A 22,978-nucleotide genomic window follows, 5' to 3' on the forward strand; every position below is an offset into this window, starting at 1 on the left:
CATTAGGAGAACAATTGCAAGCTACATTGTATGTCCAGCTCTGAACCGACAGCTAGTGCACTGTCATTGGCGAACAGGAAACCGTTAAATATGTCCCAGGAGAACTTGATCTCAATTCAAAATGAGCAGCTTCCCATCCATGTGATATCTGATTTTGATGTCAGGATCACTATCATGGAAGGCATCAGAGAGCACACGACAAAGAAAAAAAAAGTTAAAGAGGGCAAGCGCTAGGACGCAGCCCTGGTTAACTCTATTGGTGACAGGGAATGGGTCAGAAGGCTCACCAGCATCCAGGACATGCGTGTGCATGCTGTCACGGAACTTCAAACCATTTTGATAAATTCTCCAGGCAGCTGAATTTCTCCATTACCTTAAAAGCCAACTCGGTCAAAGCCCTGGTTAAGTCAACGAATGTGATTAGAGGTCCATGTTTTCTTTTTGGTATTTCTCTGGGAATTGTCTAACTGCAAACACCATTATCAGTGTTTTCTCGGTCTTTTCAGAAACCGCACTGACCCTCTGGTAGCAGATCTTGGTTGAGATATTGCGCTAAGTGGTTCAGAAGGATTTTGGCATAGAATATGCCGGCGATGCAGAGTGAGATTCCTCTATGATTGTTGCAAGGCTAGTGACTTCCTTTCTGCTTGTATAGGTGGCTAATGGAGGCATCTTAGTATTATTGTGGGATGATCCTTACTCCTTCATAGGACGCAAGAGTTCATTGAACTTCTTAACCAGGCATTTATCTCCAGGCGTATAGAATCACAGAATGTACAGTGCAGGAGGCCATTCGGCCCATCAAGTCTGCAAGACCCTTGGAAAGAGCAACCTACTTACGGCCACGCCTCCACCCTATCCCCGTAACCCAGAAGCACCACCTAACCGCAGGGCAATTTCAATTATAGACCTCAGATGGGATAGCATCAGCTCCTGGAGCTTGGCCACGATACAGCATTTTGAACAAAGTTTGCCCGAATGCCTAATTAAACTATGATTTCCCTATAGCTATCATTAGTGGTCATGGAAACTCATCAAGGGAGAATAGGGATGGGATGTATGAGTAAGCAGTCCTTAAAATGCTGACTTGTGCAATTTACTATCCTACAACTCTGCTCTCATCCCCCCATGAAGGAACTTTAAAGGAATACAGATATTTAAAGATAAGTGGCCACATATGGGGCAAACATCTTTTAGCCTTTAAAAAAGCCTGGAAATATTTAAAATGAATATTTTACCCTTCTGAAGGCCATTTGTGGCATAATAACTATGGATATAGGAAACAATTTCTGGGCAAGAAATGAAGCAGCGCACCTGAATTCATATTAGATAGCTACAGTGGGTTTGGATTCAAGGGCAGTCTCCCTAGAGGACAGCAGTGCATACTTAGCAAAGCCAGTCAGCAAAAAATGAAACAAGGGAGCAGACAACCCTGGCAGTTGCTCACAGTTTCTAAGGTGCAGGTGTAGTTTTAAATGATTGTATAGATTTGCAATTAGTTCAATGCTGATCTTCAACCTGCAGAGCTATTACCATGCTCATGCCTGCCGACACAAATATAACGGCTACTGGCATTCAAACTCTAGAGTTTGCTGATTTTCCTGGATTGACTTCTTTCTTTTTGATTAATTTGTGCGTGTGAATATTGTCTTATGATTAGAGACTGAGTGGGATGGGCCTTCCTTCTCTGGAGCCAAGAGGAACAAGGGGTGATCTCACTGGAACATGCAAAATTCTTAAAGGGCTTGCTACAGTAGATGCTAACGAGCGGTTTCTCCTAGCCGGAGAATCTCGAACAAGGGGCCACAGTCTCAGAATAAGGGGTAAGGCATTTAGGACTGGTATGAGGAGAAACCTCTTCACTTAGAGGTTTGTCAATCTTTGGAAGTCTTTACCCGAGAATACTGTGGATGTTCAGTCAGTTAAGTATATTCAAGACTGAGATTCATGGATTCTTTGACACCACTGGATAGCAGCGGGGCAGAAAAGTAAAGTTGAGATGGAAGATCAGCCATGGTCTTATTAAATGGTGTTGAGCTCAGGGACCTTATCACTGACTCCTTCACCTATTTCTTATGCTCTCATCTTAATAGTTCCCTTTTTAAAAAAAAAAAAATCTTTTTTTTCCAGATCATCCTGCACTGCAGTCTTATCAATACTTTACTCACAACTGTTGGTGAATTTGCAAACAATATTTGGCCAATGTAGAATAAGCTGTATTCTCAGAGATCCTGCCCTTGATGTTGCTGTCGTTGGATGCATCATTAAACAGGGCAGCACGGTAACACCATGGTTAGCACTATTGCTTCACAGCGGCAGGGACCAAAGGTTTCGATTCCCGGCTTGGGTCACTGTCTGTGCGGAGTCTGTACATTCTCAATGTGTTTCCTCCGCGCGCTCCGGTTTCCTCCCACAAGTACAGAAAGACGTACTTGATAGGTGAATCGGAATTCTAAATTCTCCCTCAATGTATCCGAACAGGCGCTGGAGTGTAGCAACGAGTGTTGCAGTGTTAATGCAAGCCTACCTGTTACACTTATAGAGATTAGAAATATTATAATAAAGATTATAATAAACGCACATCCCATCACGACGCAAAAGACCACACAGAACTATTCAAAGAGGGGTAAGGGAGTCTTCTCGTGCCGTGGCAAACATTTATCCGCCAAACGACCATACTAAAACAGGTTATTGATTACTTCTCTGACTGCTGCTTGTGCTACCTTGTGTGTGCAAGTTGAAAAGTTGTTTCTCCGGTTGGAGTGAACTAGGAATTATAATCTTAGGATGAGGAGTTGATCATTTAGGAGGAACGAGGAGGAGCTTTTCACTTGGGAGGTTCGTGAATCTTGGAATTTTCTATGCCAGAATATGGAAAATATGGGTCTGTGCAAAATGGATCCTACATTAAAACAGTACCCACAGTTGATAGTGAAAATATACTGCAATACTGAAATGTGGTAAAAAAAATTCTGACCTTTTTAGGGGTCCTTATTCATGGAACTTCCATGAAGTCAACCCCATATAGGCAAGCAAGGCCTCTGATTCAATGCTGGCCTAAGCAAATGGAAAATCTAATTTAAGTTGAGTTCTATTTAATTTTTGGGGAGACTACTTTAGAATGGCTTAAAATACCTCTCTAAAAATTACTCTCTCAATCCCTTCCCCAATGCAGATGTGTAAATCTGACAGCATGCCCAAATTTTGTGATCATCAGATTCTCAGCCTCGGGGGTTGAAACTTTTTCCTCCCTTCACCCTAATATCGTTAATTGAAAGCAAGCATTAAAGCTCATGGATTTAAAAAAAATTATTGATGTATCTTTTTTAGTAATCAAATCTTGCATTCAAGAAATTGGTGCAGCAGAGTGGCATTGTAATTTCTGATATCAGGGACTGCTTTGATTTAATGGATTTGAACCTCCCAAACATAACTAAACACATTTTGGTGTCAACAGAAGTCTGGACTGGAGATTTGAATGTGTGCGCATTGGGGGGGGGGGGGGGGGGGGGGGGGGGGGGGGGGGGGGGGGGGGGGGGGGGGGGGGGGGGGGGGGGGGGGGGGGAGAAGAGAAGAGGAACAATAGGTGGGAGAATGTCTGGTGCCGGGGTGGGGGCCACCAAGCTAGCTGGGCGGGCTAGCTCACGGAAGCATAGTAGGGGTGAGCAGATGTCAGGCTTATCAAAGGGGTCGATTTACATTGTGCTGTTACTAGGGGTGTGGGGGAGGACGGGGGGGGGAAGTGTTCTGCTGACGAGGGAGGGACTGTTGTTGAGGGACAGGAAGGAGGTCGGGGCCGGAGGCTGCTTGGGGGTGGGCCGGTGGAGGCGCGGGTTGGAGACTGGCCCAAGAAAGATGATGGCTGATCGGCAAAGGGGGGCGATGAGCCCCCCCCAAACTAGGCTGATCACCTGGAATGTATGAAAGCTAAATAGGCCGGTCAAGAGGGCACGCGTATTCACGCATTTGAGAGGACTGAAAGTGGACGTGGTAATGCTGGGAGACGCACCTTAGAGTAGCTGACCAGATTAGATTAAGGAAAGGTTGGGTCGGACAGGTTTTTCACTCGGGACTGGACTCTAAGACTAGAGGGGTCGCGATCCTGATCAACAAGCGGATGGTATTTGAGGCGGGAAGAATAGTTACGGATGCGAGAGGCCGATACATTATGGTCAATGGGAAATTGGAGGGGTGCAGGTGGTACTAGTAAATGTGTGCGCGCCAAATTGGGATGATGTGGAGTTTATAAAGAGGATGCTGGGGAAGATACCGGACCTGGATTCGCATAAGTTGGTCATGGGAGGGGGCTTCAACACAGTTATTGATGCAGACCATGCCCCGCACTGGGCGTCAGATGTTTTGGCTGACGAAGAGGTGTGCGAGCGGCTGAGGAAATGTATTCAGAACTACCTGCAAGTCAACGACATGGGGGAAATTTCAGCAGCGGTGGTCTGGGAAGCACTGAAGGCGGTGGTTGGAGGGAAGCTGATCTCGATACGGGCCCATAGGGAGAAGGTGGACAGGGCAGAGACGGAACTACTGGTAAAGAAGATACTACAGATGGATAGGAGGTATGCGGAGACCCCAGAGGCAGGACTTTTATGGGAACGGCGGAGGCTACAGGCTGAGTTCGGCTTGTTAACCACAGGGAGGGCGGTGGAGCAGCTGAGAAAGGTTAGGGGGGCAATTTATGAGCATGGAGAGAAGGCCAGCAGAATGCTTGCACAGCAGCTTAGGAGGGAGTCAGCCAGGGAGATCGGGAAAGTAAAGGATGGAGATGGGAACCTGGTTGGAGACTCAGCAGGGGTGAATACGGCGTTTAAGGAGTTTTACAGTAGGCTGTATAGGTCGGAACCCCCAACAGAGGGGATGAGGCACTTCCTCGGGGGGCTGAATTTCCCGAAGGTGGACGGGGAGCTGGTAGAAGGGCTGGGGGACCCGATCGGGATGGAAGAGATAGCGAAGGCCATGCAGTTGGGTAAAGCCCCGGGGCCAGATGCGTACCCAGTGGAGTTCTATAAAAAGTTCTCTGGGATATTGGGGCCGTTGTTGAGGAGGACATTCAATGAGGCAAGGGAGAGAGGGGTGCTTCCCTGACAATGTCACAGGCCACGATTTTGCTGATCCTGAAGCGGGACAAGAACCCGGAGCTGTGTGGGTCCTACAGACTGATATCCCTATTGAATGTGGACGCCAAACTGCTGGCCAAAATTTTGTCCTCGAGGATTATGTTCCGGACGTTATTGGGGAGGACCAGATGGGATTTGTTAAGGGAAGGCAATTAGTGGCCAATGTAAGAAGGCTATTAAACGTGATCAAGATGCCCCCAGAAGGTAGGGAGGTGGAGGTAGTGGTCACAATGGACGCAGTGAAGGCCTTTGATCGAGTAGAATGGGAATATCTGTGGGAGGTACTGGGACGGTTCGGATTTGGGCGGGGCTTTATTGACTGGGTCAGGTTGCTATGTCAGGCTCCTGTGGCGAGCGTACGGACGAATAGGACAACATTGGACTATTTTAGGCTGCATCGGGGGATGAGACAGAGGTGCCCCCTCTCCCCACTGTTGTTCGCATTAGCCATAGAGCCGCTGGCAATTTCACTGAGTGCCTCAAGGGGTTGGAGGGGCCTGGTCCCGTGGGGTGGGGTGGGGAGGGGGGGGGGGGGGGGGGGGGGGGGGGGGAGCACAGAGTCTCGCTTTACGCAGATGACCTGCTCCTGTATGCATCGGACCCAGCAGAGGGGATGGAAGAAATCATGAGGATTCTGGGGGAATTTAGCCTGGTTTTGGGGTAAAACTAAATATGGGGAAATGTGAGATGTTTGCGGTCCAGGCAAGGGGACAGGAGAGGCGACTGGGGGAGCTGCCGTTTAGGGTGGTTGGGGAAGCTTCAGGTATCTAGGCATCCAAGTGGTGCGGGAATGGGAATGGCTGCACAAGCTAAATCTGGCCCAACTCCCGTTGTCACTAGCTGGGTGGGTGCAGACAGTGAAGTTGACGGTCCTCCCGAGATTCCTATACGTGTTTCAGTGTCGCCCCATCTTTATTCCGTGGTCCTTTTTTAAACAGGTCAACAAAGCGATCACTGGCTTTGTATCGCCGTGCAAGACCCCGCGAGTAAAGAAAGGGGATGCTTGAGCAGAGCTGGGGAGAGGGCGGGCTGGCGCTGCCAAACTTCAGTAACTACTATTGGGCAGCGAATATAGCCATGATCAGGAAGTGGATGGTGGGGGGAGGATCGGCATGGGAGCGTATGCAGGTGGCTTCATGTAAGGGCACCAGCTTGGGGGCGTTGATAATGGCGCCTCTACCGTTCCCGCTGGCACAATACTCCACCAGCCCTGTGGTGGCAGCAGCAATGAGAGTCTGGGGGCAATGGAGGAGACATGTAGGAGCAGAGGGAGCACTGGCTTGGTCTCCAATCTGTAATAATCACAGGTTTGCCCCGGGAAGGATGGCAGGGGATTTCGGAGATGGCAGAGAGCAGGGATTGAGAGGATGGGGATATGTTTATAGAGGGGAGTTTTCCTAGCTTGAGGGAGCTGGAGGAGAAATTTGGATTGGTAAGGGGAAACAAATTCAGGTACCTGTAGGAGTCTGGACCGACCCTCCGAAAGAGCAGCCTACCCAGCAATCCCATCTAACCTATTGGGGCAATTTAGCATGGCCAATCCACCTAATGTGCACATCTGTGGACTGTGGGAGGAACCCGGAGCACCCAGAAGAAACCCACGCACACACGGAAAGAATGTACAAACTCCATGCAGTCACCCAAGTTCGGAATCAAACCCAGGTCCCTGGCAGGGTGAGGCAGCAGTGTTAACCACTGTGCAACCATTATACATTTTGAAAGTAACAAAGAGAAAAAAAAACAGCTTAAAAGGCAAGGCTTTAAATGAAGCATTACAGCCGAGGGGTGCCTTTATTTCCAACATACAGGTAGGTCACTGAAGTGAAAACTGAATAGAAAATAAAGGAGATAATGTTGAATCTTAGCAAGGCCATAGTTGGAACATGATTGCAGTTTCGGCCACCCCATTATATGAACGTCAGGAAAGTAAAGGCAAGGATACAATGTAGATGTTGGCACATCTTTCACCAAAGATGATAGGTGATAGATGTAAGTGGACATAAATCTTACAAAATCTTATCAAATAAACTCTAACGGATTCCAATAGTAAGCATGAAGCTAATGTGGACAAATTTAAATGTTAAAAAAAAATCAAGAGGTGTGATTATTTTTCCCTGAGAGGCTGGTTGGAATATTGAATTCCCGGCATGAAACCATTGTTGAAGCTTAAATCTGAAAAGAAAATGGGAGGGAGATGTAGAAAGCTAAGAGCTGCAAGCGGGAGAGTGGGACTAGACTGTGGGCGAGATTTTCCGTTTCCCGACACCGATTTCGTAATCGGCAATCGGGGAGAGAATCCCGTTTTAGAAATCAAGCTTCGCAGTCCCTGTCCCCTCAGAAATGGCGTCATCGTGGCGCGCACCGCATGCCGTTGGGACGGCCTCAGGACGTCACCTGAAGACCCTGCCCCGATGCTTCACCCTTGAAGGACCAAGTTCACAACGGCGTAGGGGACATGTGATCCCAGCCGTGCGGGAACCCAGTGTGGTGGGGAGAGGGGGTGTTTCACGAGGGCTGGAGGGACTGGTGAGGGGTGCCTTGGGGGGGGGGGGGGGGGGGGGAGCACTATCTGGCAGGTCTGGTCCGTGCACAGCCGGCGCCATGTTGTACGGCGCAACCACTGCATGTTGTCGCTGTGAGCACACGCGGCCACGGACCTGGCAATTCTCTGGCTGTTTATTTTGTGGAGGCCAGCCGTTTTACGTGGCATGGCTGCTAGCCCTTCACCGGTTGCAGCATCACTGAGGGGGCACCGGCGATTGTTTCCATGTATAATGTCGTGGATCCGCTGCACTTAGCCTCAGCATCGGAAAAGCCCGCCCTATAGTGCGAAATTTGGAGGTGGAATGAGGACAAAAGCTGCGCAGAATTTATAAAATGTCTAGTTTATGGGCTGTGATGTACTGTGTTGTAACATTTCCATGATCAATTCACTGTGCCTCCCAGGGTCCTTATAATATCCTCTTTTGATAATTTATACCCTGAGTGCAATCGATGAATAGAGACTGAAAACTATATACTTAGACAAATGTTATTTTCCCTTATAGGTATGTTGACTGTATTTCTGTTGCCTTCATCTGATTTCAAACTTTGCACATGACCAATAGTGAAGTAATGAAACTGGCAAACATCCAGTCCAATTTTAGAACACAACCTGAGGCTATATCATTGTGAAATTGGAATGTGCAAATGCGTCATATAATTTAGCATGTTTCTTAGCATATCCGAATCGTAGTAATGAGGATTTGAACTAGGATTTTACTTTTAGTGAGGATAAAAGAAATAGAATGTTTTATTGTAAGGCAAGAAAGAGTTTAGATGTTATGAACCTACCCTACTAATTCATTTTATAGTATGGTGGCACGGTTGACAGAGGAATTAGGTTCTGGTTAATATCCTGTGCAACAGGGAATTGTACTGTACTTAACTCATCTGCTGTAGCTTGAAATTTAGAAAGAGCCATCTCTCATTTGTAGAGTTCTGATAAGCATGGTGAGTAAAGTACAAAGTAAGAGAAAAGACTATGGAAGAGATGCATTTCAAGAAAGCAAAATCATATGAAACCATATTTGAATCCATCTATAGTTTGCCTGGTCTATTACATTGCTAGCTCAGCTGGAAGCTTCATGCAACACATTCGAAGGAAGTTTTGAAAACCATGCCAGAAAATCCAAATACCAGATTTATATTACTTTATATTATTTTAACTACTTTAAAAGTTTTATTCATGTCTTGGCAGATATTTAAGTGCTAAAGCCTCAAGGCTTTCAAAGCCTCATGCAATGGGTTCACGGTTTGCATCCCAGATGTCCTACAGATCCATCACAATTTTTCAGCTGAGAAACTCTGCAAGTGATGTGGTTTAAAATCAAAATAATCTGTTTCATATGTTTGAAGCTGCATCATTAGGAACTGCCTTTGCAAAATTGCTGCTACTTCTGGAAAACAGTTTTCGAACTTAAATTGATGAACACTGTTCGTAATTGTGCTTTGTTAATTTTCCTTTAAAAGATGTTCTTTACACCCCAGTGCTATTTAGTTATTTCTGGACAACACAACAGAATCTACAATGCATGCCCTATGCTCACTTTGGAGGTTGGCTTTGGATCATGTTATGTTGGTGAGTGAAGGGTTGGTGTGCAAGCAACTTGAATTAAAATGGTGGATCTTTTCTGATCAATTTAATAAAACTATTTAATCTCAAAATAAAATTGGATTTAAGTATGATTTCCATGGATTTAATTATGATGCATAGTCATTATAGGGAACCCATCAATTTTGAAAACAAAAACACTGGGGTTATGCAGCCATGAGAACTATTTGTATTAAATAAAGCAACATTGAAGAGTATCATCTGTAAAATCTGTAAAACAGCAATGCTACCAATAGAGAGTGTAATAGATTGGATATGAGTACTCCACAATTTTATGTAGCAAAAAGTTGTCAGGTGAAAATTTTAACTGCAAACTATAGATAGAAAATACATAGCATGTGCATGTGGAAAGAGAAAAGTCAAATTAAGAATTCAGCTTTCAGAATTCTGTTGCTGTCAACATTGTGCTTAAAACAGAAAATGACAACAGTGACTCTTTTCAGTCACCGCAGCATGCTTAATCGATAGATCCCTTGCTGAGGTGCAAGTTACACAGCTTTAATAACAACTCGATTTAAAGGAAATGTGCAAGTGCAACTATCCACCTAAAAGATTTGACAACATTTGTCATACTTGGGAACAATTTGGAACTTACAATACTTATTTTTACTCTGAGGTGGTGACAGTGACCTATGTATTCCCAACCCTGTCGTCTCACTTCCAACACAGGAAAAGTGCAACATTCCTGACAAAAATGCAAATAAATAATTTTCTCATCACAGAAAATACAACACAGAAGAAACTTAAAAAGTAGTTTCACAAACTGTACAAAATGTAATTATCGACACAAAAGTTTCACTCTGTAAAACTGAAAATGGCAATAAAAATATTACAAACAAAAAGTCTTTTTACATATTAATTTCAGTGGCTTCATTCAGGACTATCCTTCATTCTCAGACTGATTTCAATGATCTATTCCTGTTTTTTATTTATTTCAAATTCTGACAAAAAGAACTGCTCTCACTCAGTCCACATTTAACCTCTCTCACTGTCATAGTTTTTTGCTTCCCTCCAACGTTGCATAGGCTTATCTTCCAGTTCTAGTCTGATGTGTTTTTGTCAATTCTTTCTTTGCTCAGGTTTAGTTTGCACTGCAAGCTTGAGTGTGAAATTTTAAAAGAAAATTGTTACTGAGCTCTCTCTTGCTGTTGACACCATGCTTAATGCAGCAGATGACAACAGTAAGTCTTTCCACAGCAACCTATCTTGCTGAACTGAAAGTTAATGTTAAACGACTTAATATCAACTCAATTTAAAGGAAATGAGGAAGTGCAACTACCCACCTACATCTAAATTATTTGGGAACATTAATGCCGTTGTTATACATGGAATAATTCAGTACTTACAATATCATATTTTACACTGAAGTTTAGCTGGTTTATCAATGGCTTTTGCCACCTATGTCATTCACAAACTTAATATTCTGCATGTGTGTACTTATCGTAGAGAGTACATCATTAAAATAGAAATACAGCTTTTTCAGTGTTGCAACAGCTTTAAAATCTGATAATTTGGCATATGATGAGGTGCGACAATCAGTTTCACAGTCACAGAACTGATCACTAGTCTGTTACCAATTTCTGCCTGGGTAGCAAAGGAAATTGAAGATAGTTCTGATTAAAGGAAATTTTTATTTTTATGACCTTTGATGTTGGTAGCTGATGAAAACCATTTTAACTGGTGAAAAAAACCACAATTTTCTACGATAAGTTAGGTTGTCTTTTAGAAGATTATTTTAATTACCACTGTGCTGAACAAGATCAGTATGTTTATTTTTAATTCTGATATCTTAAAGTTAGGCCTTTTTAGTTTTAGTAAAGTCATTCAGTTATAATTTTCTTGCTTGCTTTCAGCAAAAAACAATTATTTTTAGATATGGACAAAACACTCACCAATTCTTGTTTATTTTTGAATTTTAAGCAAGTGCTATTTGTAAAATACAATTTGTAGACTTTATATTTCAATGATTGGTAAAAGTAGATATTAGATACTATTTGTTGTGAAGGGGCTGATTCAGAAATGTTTTTTATTCGAGTTGCTATTGAGTCAAACTTGTGTGGAATGTGGTTGAAAGAAAGGGAGAAAAACAATAATTTAGCACATTATTTTTGTTTTTGCAGAACAAATAACTTCAGTCTATAGTTTTGCTAAGCTTCAAACTACAAGAACAAAATAAAAACCAAGTTGAACTTGGGCAAATACTCCTTAAAGTGTATTAGCTGTGGTGGTGGCTGGGGAATTGTTGCAGGCCATTCAAATATAACTAAAGGGATGAATTACAAAATGCAGACATGAAATCAAATTCTTTACTTGGTATGGTAATACATGTTACACGCAATTAAAAACAAATACATCTCATTTTGGTGGTACAGTATTAAGTATATTTAGAAACTGAATTTGTAAGTTGGAACTGCATGAAGAAAGTGATATTGGGCCTGCTGAGTATTACCTACTCAAAGATCTGAAGTACATTCAAATAGCAAACAGCCCAATCAAATAATTTGATTCAGTCGCACCTTTTGATATCACTTAAATACTTTTATATTGTTCCGATAGTTCGTGGCCACATCAAGATGAGATGATCATTTTCTTTTAACGCTAAATGGCATGTGAGACTCTTTTTTATTTGATCTGGCAAGCTACTGTCTGCCACAATACAACAGCTAAGGTGGTTCCTCAGTGGCAGCAGTGTAATACTGACGTGACACCATCACCTTATACCATGTCATGCACAAGCATTTTATTTTGATAATGATGTCATAAAGTCAATAATGAGCATGCAAACTGGCCAAAGCGTCACAACTGCCTTCAACTTCCCTTTTGCTGACAGATCACAGGGAGATTGGCAGAACAACCTTAAAATAAGTATCTGAGAATGTTGCTCTTGGACCACAACATAAGAACCTGACCTTTTCCCAAAACAATTGTTTTTTTCTAATATAGTATTCTACAATCCACAGGCCGACATGGTGGCACATTGATTAGCGCTGCTGCCTCACAGCACCAGAGACCCAGGTTCAATTCCGGCCTCGGGTGATTGTCTGTGTGGAGTTTACACGTCCTCCCAGTGTCTGCGTGGGTTTCCTCCAGGTGCTGCAGTTTCATCCACAGTCCAAAGATGGCAGGTTAGATGGATTGGCCATGCTAAATTGCCCTTGGTGTCCAAGATGTTCAGGTTAGGTGGGACTACGGGGATGAGGCAGGGTATTGGGCCTAGATAGGGTGCTCTTTCGGAGGGTCGGTGCAGACCTGATAGGCCGAATGACATTCTTCTGCACTATAGGGATTCTATGATTATAATGAACTGCAAATGTGCATTGGCCAAGTGCTAAGTGGTAAATAATATAAGTTACATTCAGTTTGGTTTCCTGGATTAGTTTGGATCACTTAGAGATTGGAGAGGAATTTACCAAATTTCCACCCTCGAAGACAAATGTTTTTGGATTTCTTTATTTCACCTCTTTCTTTATTTCACCTTTACCAGGAGACGACATGGTACCTAGTGGGTAAGGAGTCACCTGATAGAATGTATAAACTATCTTAACTGATTGGGAAAGTTTAGATCGACCAAGCTGGTCCTTATCTGCCACATTTTCATATGCAGTTTTGGTGTTCCAAAGAATTTTTCTCGTATTGCCAAAGCATTGTACCTGTAGTATAAATGCAACTCTTCAATTTGGCAGCACTATTTTTTTGAGTGACGTACAACTAGCAGTCCTGACCATTTACTCCCAGATCTGTACCATTTTGTGCTGTGTGCATAAGTTTACATATACAGTCAGCATGTGCACAGTGGATGCAAATGCTGAGTAAATTTTAATGTTTAAACAAAGTTGAGTAGTCAGTTGGCTCACTGACATTAAAAAAAAAGATGAAAAATTGAGACAAATTTCACTATCCGCTGTGTTTAATGCTGGCCCAAATTTTAACTCTCAACTTCTTTCTAGCTAGCTGAGATGCCTGGTGGAAGCAGGTGGGTACTAGATGAATATATGAAAATCTCGGTCTTGTGGTGTTGCTAACTTAATTTTAACTAGCCCAGGATTACAAGTTCTGCCTAGCGTCCAATGTGCTCAGTAAAATGCAGACTGGCTTCACAAACTGACTCACTCACTTACTGCAAGCGCTATTGAAAGGTGCGTTTTGCGTCAGCTACAGTATTAAGATCTGTAGGAATCGGGATGCAATTGTGTTTAGTGTTTTTTTCATCTCACATATTGCTTCTTTCTGTTGTCTATTTTCCTTTTACATCCTAATTGAGCTTTCAGCTAATCAAAGGGATAATTTTTGCATTATTGCGTAAGGACCTTTCCTGTTGATTTTCTTAGTTCCTATTTATTTTACTTTGTCTTTATTGTTTTTGATCCATGGATCGTTAATGGAGACATACCTTTTAAGTCGAGGGGAGGGAGCAGAGGAGCAAAGAACTTAAAATGTGCAAATAGTACACTGTTATAAAGTTTTGTATTTTGGGCAGAAGAACCCAGACTTTATGGCAGCCAAGAGATTGGAGGGGTTAATTTTACTTGGTTGACTGGTGGCCAATGCTTGTAATGTTGTAGTCCCGTAAGGTCTTGTAATCTGCATAGTGTTAGTGGCACAATTCTGCCCAGCAATCAATAGCAATTGGTTCCTGTCAGGTGGAGTTTATCGGAGAGAACTCGGGAAAGGCCACTACACCCTCAAGGTTGAAACAGTTAAGCGACCAGAAGATCAGCCTGCAGGGTTATTTAACAGGAAAGGAGATTACTTAATTAATGTCTAACCAGTTTGTGATCACTGCAGAAGAATCATGTAGGTCTGTGCCAGTTATGCAGGAATATGTCACATTGCTTTCATCACCCAGACCCTGATGACATCCTTCCGCAATCCCACCATGCTGGAACAGCTCAGATACAATCACAGTCATACAAGGAACATCACTGAGCACAATTGTGCTGTTAAAGCAAAGGTTCAGATACCTGTACGTTTTGAACAACATGGCAATACAGAGAGGATTGCATTTAGAGGAGGCAGAGCAACAAGAACATTCATCAGCTGACAAAGAACTGGAAGGCCAGGGTAAAGCAGAAGGAAGGTGAGCCATTGCATTGCAGCCAAAGGCCAGCAGTCAACTATCAAATAACTATTCTGGGTTACTGTTAATTCCTCTAATGTGAAGTTACACGAAGACCATCTGCATTAATCATTCCTGCTGCCAAGTTTACCAATCCCTTAATCCTGTACTAAAGAATATTGAACCCATTCAGCCAACTTTGATATCAAAAACCTACTGACAATGCAGACTTAGAAGCTGTTACTGCAGACCAAAAGTTCAAATGTCTATAATGCAAAATTTTCTGGAATTAATTTCTCACTCAAGTGTCAATCCTTAGCACTTTTCTTCAAAGTAGATTCATTAACTCGACAACTCGTATAAGGTTCCCCCAGTGACTAGCGGAAGGATGCTGTTGCTTATTTTGGGACCCAAGATGTTGTTGCTGACAACATCTGGGTGCTTTAACTGGAGGGCCCATATACAGATTTCAACACTTTGGTTGCTTCCAAGGCAGTCTTGCCTAGCTTTCTGGAACCATGACAGTTTTTTGTTGTGGCAGTGGAAGGGGATTAGGCATACAAACAAACAGAGAGATGGGATCATGTGCTATTCCCAATGTGCAGCTCCCACAAAGCTGTGGACATGAGCTCCATTTTGCTGCAGGAAAGTAGAATGCAGGGGATGAGTGACTCTGACCTGCTTAGTCCACATGTCTTGCCAAGAGGGAGCCTAGCACAAGTGTAGCAGCCATGATAACTACTATGAAAACTGATAACGCTGGGAAAATTGACCCCAGTTATGAGGGCGTGGCTTCAGAGTGTTGCTGCCCTGGAAGCTGATATCACATGGGTTGGAACCACACTGCTCCATATTTTCAGGCGTGTACTGAAAATACTTGAGATGCTTGAATACTTGGCACAACTACTTGTGCAAGGCAAGTAGTTTTCTATTCATAGCTGGATTCCTATTGTCCTCATCTCTACCTCCTACAGTGGAGCTGGAGAGGATCTGACGCGCAGGGTACTTTAAGGGCATGGGCTTTTTAAATTTTTTAATGGAAATTAAAAGGACCAACTTGTGCAAGGGAGCTTTTGTACTGCTGCACAGTAATGCAGTTTAGAGGGAGCATTGATTTTAAGTTAGACTGTAAAGGCAGTAATACACAGAAACATAGAGAAGCTTCAAACAAGCCTTCAGTTCTCAAAACACCCGACTTGGAAAGACAGTCAGAAATCCTTACGAATGACAACTAAAAGCAAAACACCTGGCTTGACACAGACAAGAGGCTATAGGATATTTAACACCCTGGTCTCTCAGAGACATAAAGCTACAGGGAGTTTTAAATGGTGGAAATACTATTTTGAGTGGCCTAGTCAACTGCTCATTCGTAACAATGGGCAAGTGACCAAAATGAGACTTCTCCGAACTTAAACTCCAACCAGTTAAAACCATATAAAACTGGGATATCCTGGCAGATTTTTTGCTACAGATGGAAGAGCCTTTAGAAGATTCATCAAGAGGAAGGATGCCCAAGAATAAGAAGAAACTTCAAGATAGCTGATCACTCATCTTCCTTGGTGCTGAAATACTTGGTCCTAAGGTTGTATGCATTTATTGATGTTTCACCCTTGTGGGAATGGTTTAAATCATTAAATAATCGCTTTTTGATTGACCCACTCTTGCCATTGAACTATTTCTTGTGCTGGAAATGAGGGTCGATGGTCTCGGAATCCATGGTCTCATTCACCTGTCTCGAGGTCTGGTGGATGTAATACTGGACAGCCTTCCTGGCACTCATGGGAACGAGAAGATCCCTCCTTATCCTTGCCCCATGGATTAATGCCTTTAGCAGTAGAGAACTCAGAGAACTTGGGATTTTGCTTCAAATTTACTCATGGTAGCACAGTGGTTAGCCCTGTTGCTTCACAGCAGGAGGAACCCGGGTTCGATTCCTGACTTGGGCCACTATCTGTGCGGAGTCTGCACGTTCTCCCCATGTCTGCATGGGTTTCCTCCGGGTTTTTCGGTTTCCTCCCACAAGTCCCGAAAGACTTGCTTGTTAGGTAAATTGGACATTCTGACTTCTCCCTCAGTGTACCCAAACAGGTGCTGTAGTTTGGTGACTAGGGGTTTTCACAGTAACTTAATTGTAATGTTAATGTAAGCCTACTTATGACAATAATAAAGATGATGATGATTCTGTCAAAAAGTAACTCTTGCAGAAATGAATGCAGCCTTCCTTTAAGAGGTGCATTTCTACTTAACGTTGATCTCTCCAGGCCACCAGAAATTGCATCAATTCCAGTGGATGGGCTTCCAGTCTTGGTATAATTGGGTGAGAAACCCATCAATCAAATGTTATACAGACTTGGAGTTTTAATATCCTGGGTTTGAAATTTAGGTTGAGTGCGTTTTGCACTTGACATCCAAAACTTGCTGTGACCCAAAGCTTATAACATTTTCAGACAATCAAGTGAACTGGAATGACACAGTGGTTAGCACTGCTGCCTCACCTTGCCAGGGACCGGTCACCAGTGACTGTAAGATGTGACAGTTAGGTGGGGTTACTGGGCTACAGGGACAGGGTGGCGGAGTGGGCCTCGGTAGGATGATCTTTCGGAGGGTCAGTGCAGACCTGGTGGGCCGAATGGCTTTCTCTGCAATGTAGGGATTCTACGAACTGCTTGGGTACCATGTAAAGCATTGCTTCATAATGGCTACATTTGATTTAGATAGCTTTGCATAGCAGTTATTTGTTAACCTGCAGTTGAAATCACTTTGTATGGGCCCAAAATGTTCCGTATGATTGGCTTACTGCAGTCACAAGCCAAGATCAAAATAATTGAATGTTAAACACAATAAATACAAATTTAAAAACTGGCTGTAAGTTTATTCACGGTCAAGAACCCCGAATACCATTTAAGGGGCGAGATTCAAAAAAGCCAAAGGTAACTACAGCAAATCCATCTGCAATGCAGCCCTTATTCTGAGTGGCTGCACTGGAAATAGCTAAAGGAAGTACTCTAACTTTAGCAGTCTAACTCTGTACCCTCCACTCTACAGCACATTTCGTTGGAAGGCATCAGTTAGAACGTCAAATATTTCATTACTGACCAGCCTTCCAAAGTTACTCATAGAGGACTATAAATAAAGCATGAGGTTCAAGGTAGCATGATTTTATATTTAATAAATCAAATACACCAATAAAATATTTTTTTTTAAAGCAAGGAGTTGTGCTTGGCTGTACTCACCCCAAGTCCACCACAGGGTAGCAGTGCATACATCTTCTGTGTAATAGGACCTAGACAAATATGCCAACAGAATACTCTTCAGTTAATGGTGAAAAGTTGAGTACATTTTTATTTCTTTGGAAAGGCAGTTGAAAATCCTTCAGTAACACTTATTTAAATTATTTAGGTATATTTAATTGCTATTTTCAAGTTTTCGAATTAATACCAAAGTATTTATCATCAAGAATTTAGCAAGTTAATTACATCAACTGAGCATTCCTCAGCCTGCACAATGCATCATATTGGAATATACTTTCGCCAAACCAACAAATGAGTGTAACATGGAAATAGATTTTCAAGACGCAAACAGAATACTAACATTGCCAGTCAAAACGAGATTCACTTGCTGTAAAGGTTTGTTTCTTCTTTGGTCGTTTGTGAATAAATGTAAATTATGGACTGGCAACCACATACCTAGCAACTTCTTACTGTCCAGCTTCTGTCTGTTCAGAGGGCTGGTGCCATATAACAATGTGTGGTGTTCTGAATGCACTGTTTGAATTTCATCCAAAGTCGCTTTTCTACCCCGGATTCGCTGCAAAAGTAAGTACAGTATATTTAACCCTTTGAGGACTGTAGCAGCATTTCTCCACCAAAATAAAAATGTAGGGCAAAACTACAGAAATTTATTCTACGAATACTTTAAATTAAAGTTAATGTGTCTCCATACTGATCCTTGACTTTTATAATATTCACCGTGGCAAATGTTTTAAACAAAATTTTGCAGACATCAGAAAGTGTGAAGATTTAAATACTGTTCAGAACATTCAGTACTCAAAGGGTTAATTATTTAGGTGGCACACATCAGAAAATTCCTGCCAGGGAAGCAACAGTGAAGAATATGCTGAGGAGGTTTGTGTGCTAACCCAGTTTCTCAAGAATAATAGATTCAGATACATTCATAAATATGTATAAATGTCAGGTATGTAGAACATAAACATTCAAACCTCTGATGATTACTTGCTGGAATATATAGATTCCCCACAATAACTAGATGAGTAACCTTTACACTGACATTAAAAGTTCCATATCTGGGTTGCACCTTCAATCTTGGAAGTACCATTTAGTTGTTGTACGTATTCAATTTTCTCTCCCCACCACCCCACCCCCGAGTATTGAACACCGACATCAATTACTTCTAAGAATAAGCTTGCTTTCCAAGCTGAAAATGCCACACCTTAGCTCCCCTGTAACAAGTAAAACAGCTGTGTGTCTATTGAGACAAACCCTTAAATAATTTGGTTTGAAGTGCTGACATAATTTGAGTCATGAGAGCTCAGTGCACAGTTCTTTTGTGGAATTGAGGGCTGATGTATCATACATGGCTTCAGTGCAGACTGACTGGTTTATAAGTGAGATTCCTCCCCTAATTTGACAGGATTACAACCTTTAACTCTCTCCACAACATTTTACAATACAATGAAAGCAATGCTTTTCAAGTGAGGAAATGGAATCTATAACATACTGATATAACTGATTCTGAGCAGCTGAAATGCGAGGAGCAGAGCACTAATTATATTTCAGAGCTGTTACATGATGACTTTCATAGACGGGTATAGAAGCTGAGTGGCAATAGTTGCAAAATAGAACACGTGATTCATTAAAGGATAGAATAAGTTTTATTAAGAAGTGGACTAAAATCGCAATGTTAGAATTTATTAATCTACAGAATGCAAAATAAAACTTTTATAGAAGTGTTGCCAATTGCACCTACACATCTATTTGGCATCTCTCTACAAACTTTGTATTGTACTTCCCAATTTTTTAAAATAGTGTTTTATTCAAGTTCTTGTTTGCACATAAAGAAAATACATAATAGAAATATCACATTGGTGAGTACAGATACATCGTACAGATATACAATTACAACTGTTCTTCTATCATCTGTGCACAGTTCTATTATCTGGACCATAGGTTTTTCTCAAGAGCAGGAAAGAATAATTTAAGCAAAGTAAAAATGGCTCAGACATGTGTTATCAGGAAATATAATGCAAAACAGAAAAATATTTAAACTAACAGAATAAATGCACCATACTGAGCCCATGCTTTGATCAAATAGTATTTGCCCCACGTTTAAGTCCAAAACCAAACTAAAGATTCAAAGACAATAATGAATAATGGACTGCTGATACTAGGAAATAAAACTTATCATGCAGAGGCAGCAAACCCTTGCACATCAAGTACAGAAAGGTTAGATACATTATAGGTTTCCTAACATTACAGTGGCACAAACTCAAAATTCCATCAGCAAAGAGTACCCTGTATTGTACAAGAATGTTCGTCCATTTCCCATCAGTTCAAAAGACTCATTAAGCAAGATTACTGTAATTATTGTCAACTATACACGCCTGTTGGCCTAAATTTGTACTCTGGTCTTTTATGTGTAAACGGAATTTCCCACAATAAATTTCAATCATGATCTTTGCAAGACACTTTGAGCTGACTTGAAATCCAGGTTCCCGAGATTAACGGACACATTGTTCTAACCACTTGTGCTACACCCAGTTCTCTTTTTATTTTTAATGAATACACTGCAAAAGTAGCAATATTTTGTATTCAACATTGTTGTGTGGCCCTTACAACACATCACAGGGCAAATAAGATGCCACCAGTTAATTTTGTTGCCTGACAGTTCTTTTAAATGAAGATTCAAATCATGCAGCAAAAGTCCAGGTTTAGAGTGTGACAACATTTTGTCTAGTACTTTGGGTCACACATAATCCCAGAGGTGCCAACTACCATGATGGAAGCTCCTGAGTTTTCTTGGAGCTTCTTTAAGTTTTGACAAGTTTAAATCTCAAGCATATGTGGTAGAGTTGAAGCATTCAACTTCTTTTCAGATTCTGGAAAAGGCCTCAAAATCAAAGACAATGTCTCACACAATCAGTTTAGAAGTGGGAACAAAAGACAAGAGATCCTGAGGTGTGAAACTGAAACTTTTTTTTTTCATAGATATTTGCTACAAATCGGACTTTAACCTATTTTAGCCACCAATTTATTTGGTTTTAAAAATGAATACATCTGTAGCTTTGTGAACTTTATATGTCTGGCTTGAATTTGGGATTTGCTGCAATTGGGCCCAACCTTGTAAAATTACACAAAAATCTTGGAAGACTGTTGTAAACTTTCTTGATATCTATCGACAATTGGGAGTATAACTGATCTCAAATCAGCAGATAAGTTAACAAATGTGCCAAAGTTTACAGAGCTGCCAGGTTGGTTGAGCTGTTATGGTATCAAATTAATTGGCTGGAAAGTTTGATGATTCATGATCCTAAAATAACCAACAGGAAAAATTACATTCTTGGTGTACAAGCATCAAATGTTTGCTTTTACACATGCTTGATCAAGCCCATTTCTCATTACAATGCACAAAAAGGTTTTTCAAATGCTTAGGACTGGATAACAGGTGGAAATCCTAGAGAATTTCACAGATTGACTCTTTTTAATAAGCAGTACATCCAAAAATATAGCCACCACTTAAGAATTTATGGAGAAGGAGCATTTTGTAGCCTAAGAAGAGTAACATCAGTCCTTTCCAGCGGTGCAAAAAGTCATTAAAAAAAAAATCACATGTCCACAGTGGGTTGTTACTTCTTAAACTAATGCAAAACACTATTACTGAATGAAGCAGGCTTTTTATGAAAATTAAAATATGGATTAAATATCAGTGCACTTTGCTGTTGCAAGTTTCACACCTTTTCAGGTGCACGTCCACGTTTCCAAACTAATCAGTTTTGAAATTCTTGGTCTATAAGCAGGTGTTTCAAACACAATTCAGGTCATAATTTCATGACATGGCCCTCTTTCAAATTGTATTCCAGCTTGCAATTACTTTAATGAATATTTAAGATCCTTATCCAGGTCTGATTGATTAAAAAACTTAAGAAAATTGAACATTGGGAAAGCAGATAGAGAAAGTATTATGTGTTCACCATGCTTACTTCAGGATCATAGTTCATAAGTTTGCGAGTTGAAACAATCCTCTTTTATTCATTCATTCCTGGGAAACTGTATTTGGCTCCAGAATCTTTGGAATGCCTTTGAGTCACAGTCATCACTTTCCCTGCTTTCTTACCTCACACTTGTTGAGTAACCCTGTTTCCTGAAGCCTAGACCAGACACTCTGTATTCTCCCTGCATGCTCTGGATGGTTGTTCGTGTTCCCACAAGTGCACTGGTGTTTCAGCATAAAAGTGTCATAGACTAAACCTAGAGAGGAGAAAAATTAAGAGAAAGTAGCATACCAAAAAGCACTCTGTAACCTAACTTACATTTTTGTTTAACCACTTTGAGTCAGGTAAGTATGATCCAACAATTAGAATTTTAATTATGACTGATAGGTTGTATTTTCCCAGAAGTTCAAATGCATTTAATAATAATAATTGATAATAATAATCTTTTATTGTCACAAGTATGAAGTTACTGTGAAAATGTGAATTCCAAATTGAATTTTTTGTTAGTCTTAGGAAGAAACTATTTTCTCCAATTTTCTTTCGACAGCAACAGGGACTAATCAGGTACAACATGGTAAAGCTTGATTATGCATGACACACATCAGAAAGCTTTCTTTCTTGGTCGCAACAATAAATACGACCATATAGCATTCGCTACTCCACCAATATGACGCATCAATTTCTCACATGTCCATATTTCTTCTGTGAATGGCCCTGCCAAGTTATGAGCATGACTTGATATGAACACATATTACAAAGTGGGCTGAGATAGCTGAAACTCATTTCACTTAGAGTTCACTGACACATTCCTGTTTGAATACATATACATTGACCCGAAGCATACCTCCGTTCCTGCCTCCACTAATGCTCTGTTGAGTATTTTTCAGTATTTTGTTTTTCAGATGAACACCATCCACATTTTCATTTAGGATTCACATAGCCAGTACTAGAGTGCAGAATCCAGAGCGTCCCACCCACCCACCCACCTCATCAAACACCATCTGCCAAACCTATGGCAGAGTCCGCGGACCCAGGATTGGACTATTCAGCCACGGCAAATGCCACCTTCCCGGAGTGGAAGCAAGTCATCCTCAATGCTGAGGGACTTCCCAAGAAGAACTAGAGAGAATTACTCTTAATCTGATCAAGTCCAACTCCTACATCTAAAAGACTCGTCCTAAATTTCTTGGCCTTCCGGTGGGGCGTGTAAATGCATCAAGGTATGACTTATGCCAACCAAAATCTAAGAAAGCTGTTCTGATCAGAAAGCTTGGGGTTAGCTAATTTCCATAACTTTCACAGAACAAGATTGCTTGGCCTGCCAACAACAGGGCAGCTTTTCTCGGGATGGAAATTAAAAATTTGGGAAGTGGGGGGGGGGGGGGTCCATCAGATGTAAATGACTACATAAA

General features: G+C 41.6%; 1 protein-coding gene across 2 annotated transcripts in view; it reads right to left on the reverse strand.

Moving 5' to 3' along the window:
• Positions 1–22,978, reverse strand: part of hdac5 (histone deacetylase 5) — a 204,508-nt gene that overhangs the window by 22,965 nt on the left and 158,565 nt on the right. The window contains exons 13-15 of one of the 2 annotated variants that reach the window (XM_038778838.1): positions 21,689–21,822; positions 18,025–18,145; positions 17,572–17,621 (exon numbers count right to left, since the gene is read on the reverse strand). In XM_038778838.1, coding sequence (XP_038634766.1) covers positions 17,572–17,621; positions 18,025–18,145; positions 21,689–21,822 — 305 coding nt within the window. The remainder of the gene's footprint in view (positions 1–17,571; positions 17,622–18,024; positions 18,146–21,688; positions 21,823–22,978) is intronic. The other variant, XM_038778839.1, reaches the window with a different exon arrangement.

The sequence above is a fragment of the Scyliorhinus canicula genome, chromosome 19 (genome assembly GCF_902713615.1).
Source record: "Scyliorhinus canicula chromosome 19, sScyCan1.1, whole genome shotgun sequence".
Lineage (NCBI taxonomy): Eukaryota > Metazoa > Chordata > Chondrichthyes > Carcharhiniformes > Scyliorhinidae > Scyliorhinus > Scyliorhinus canicula.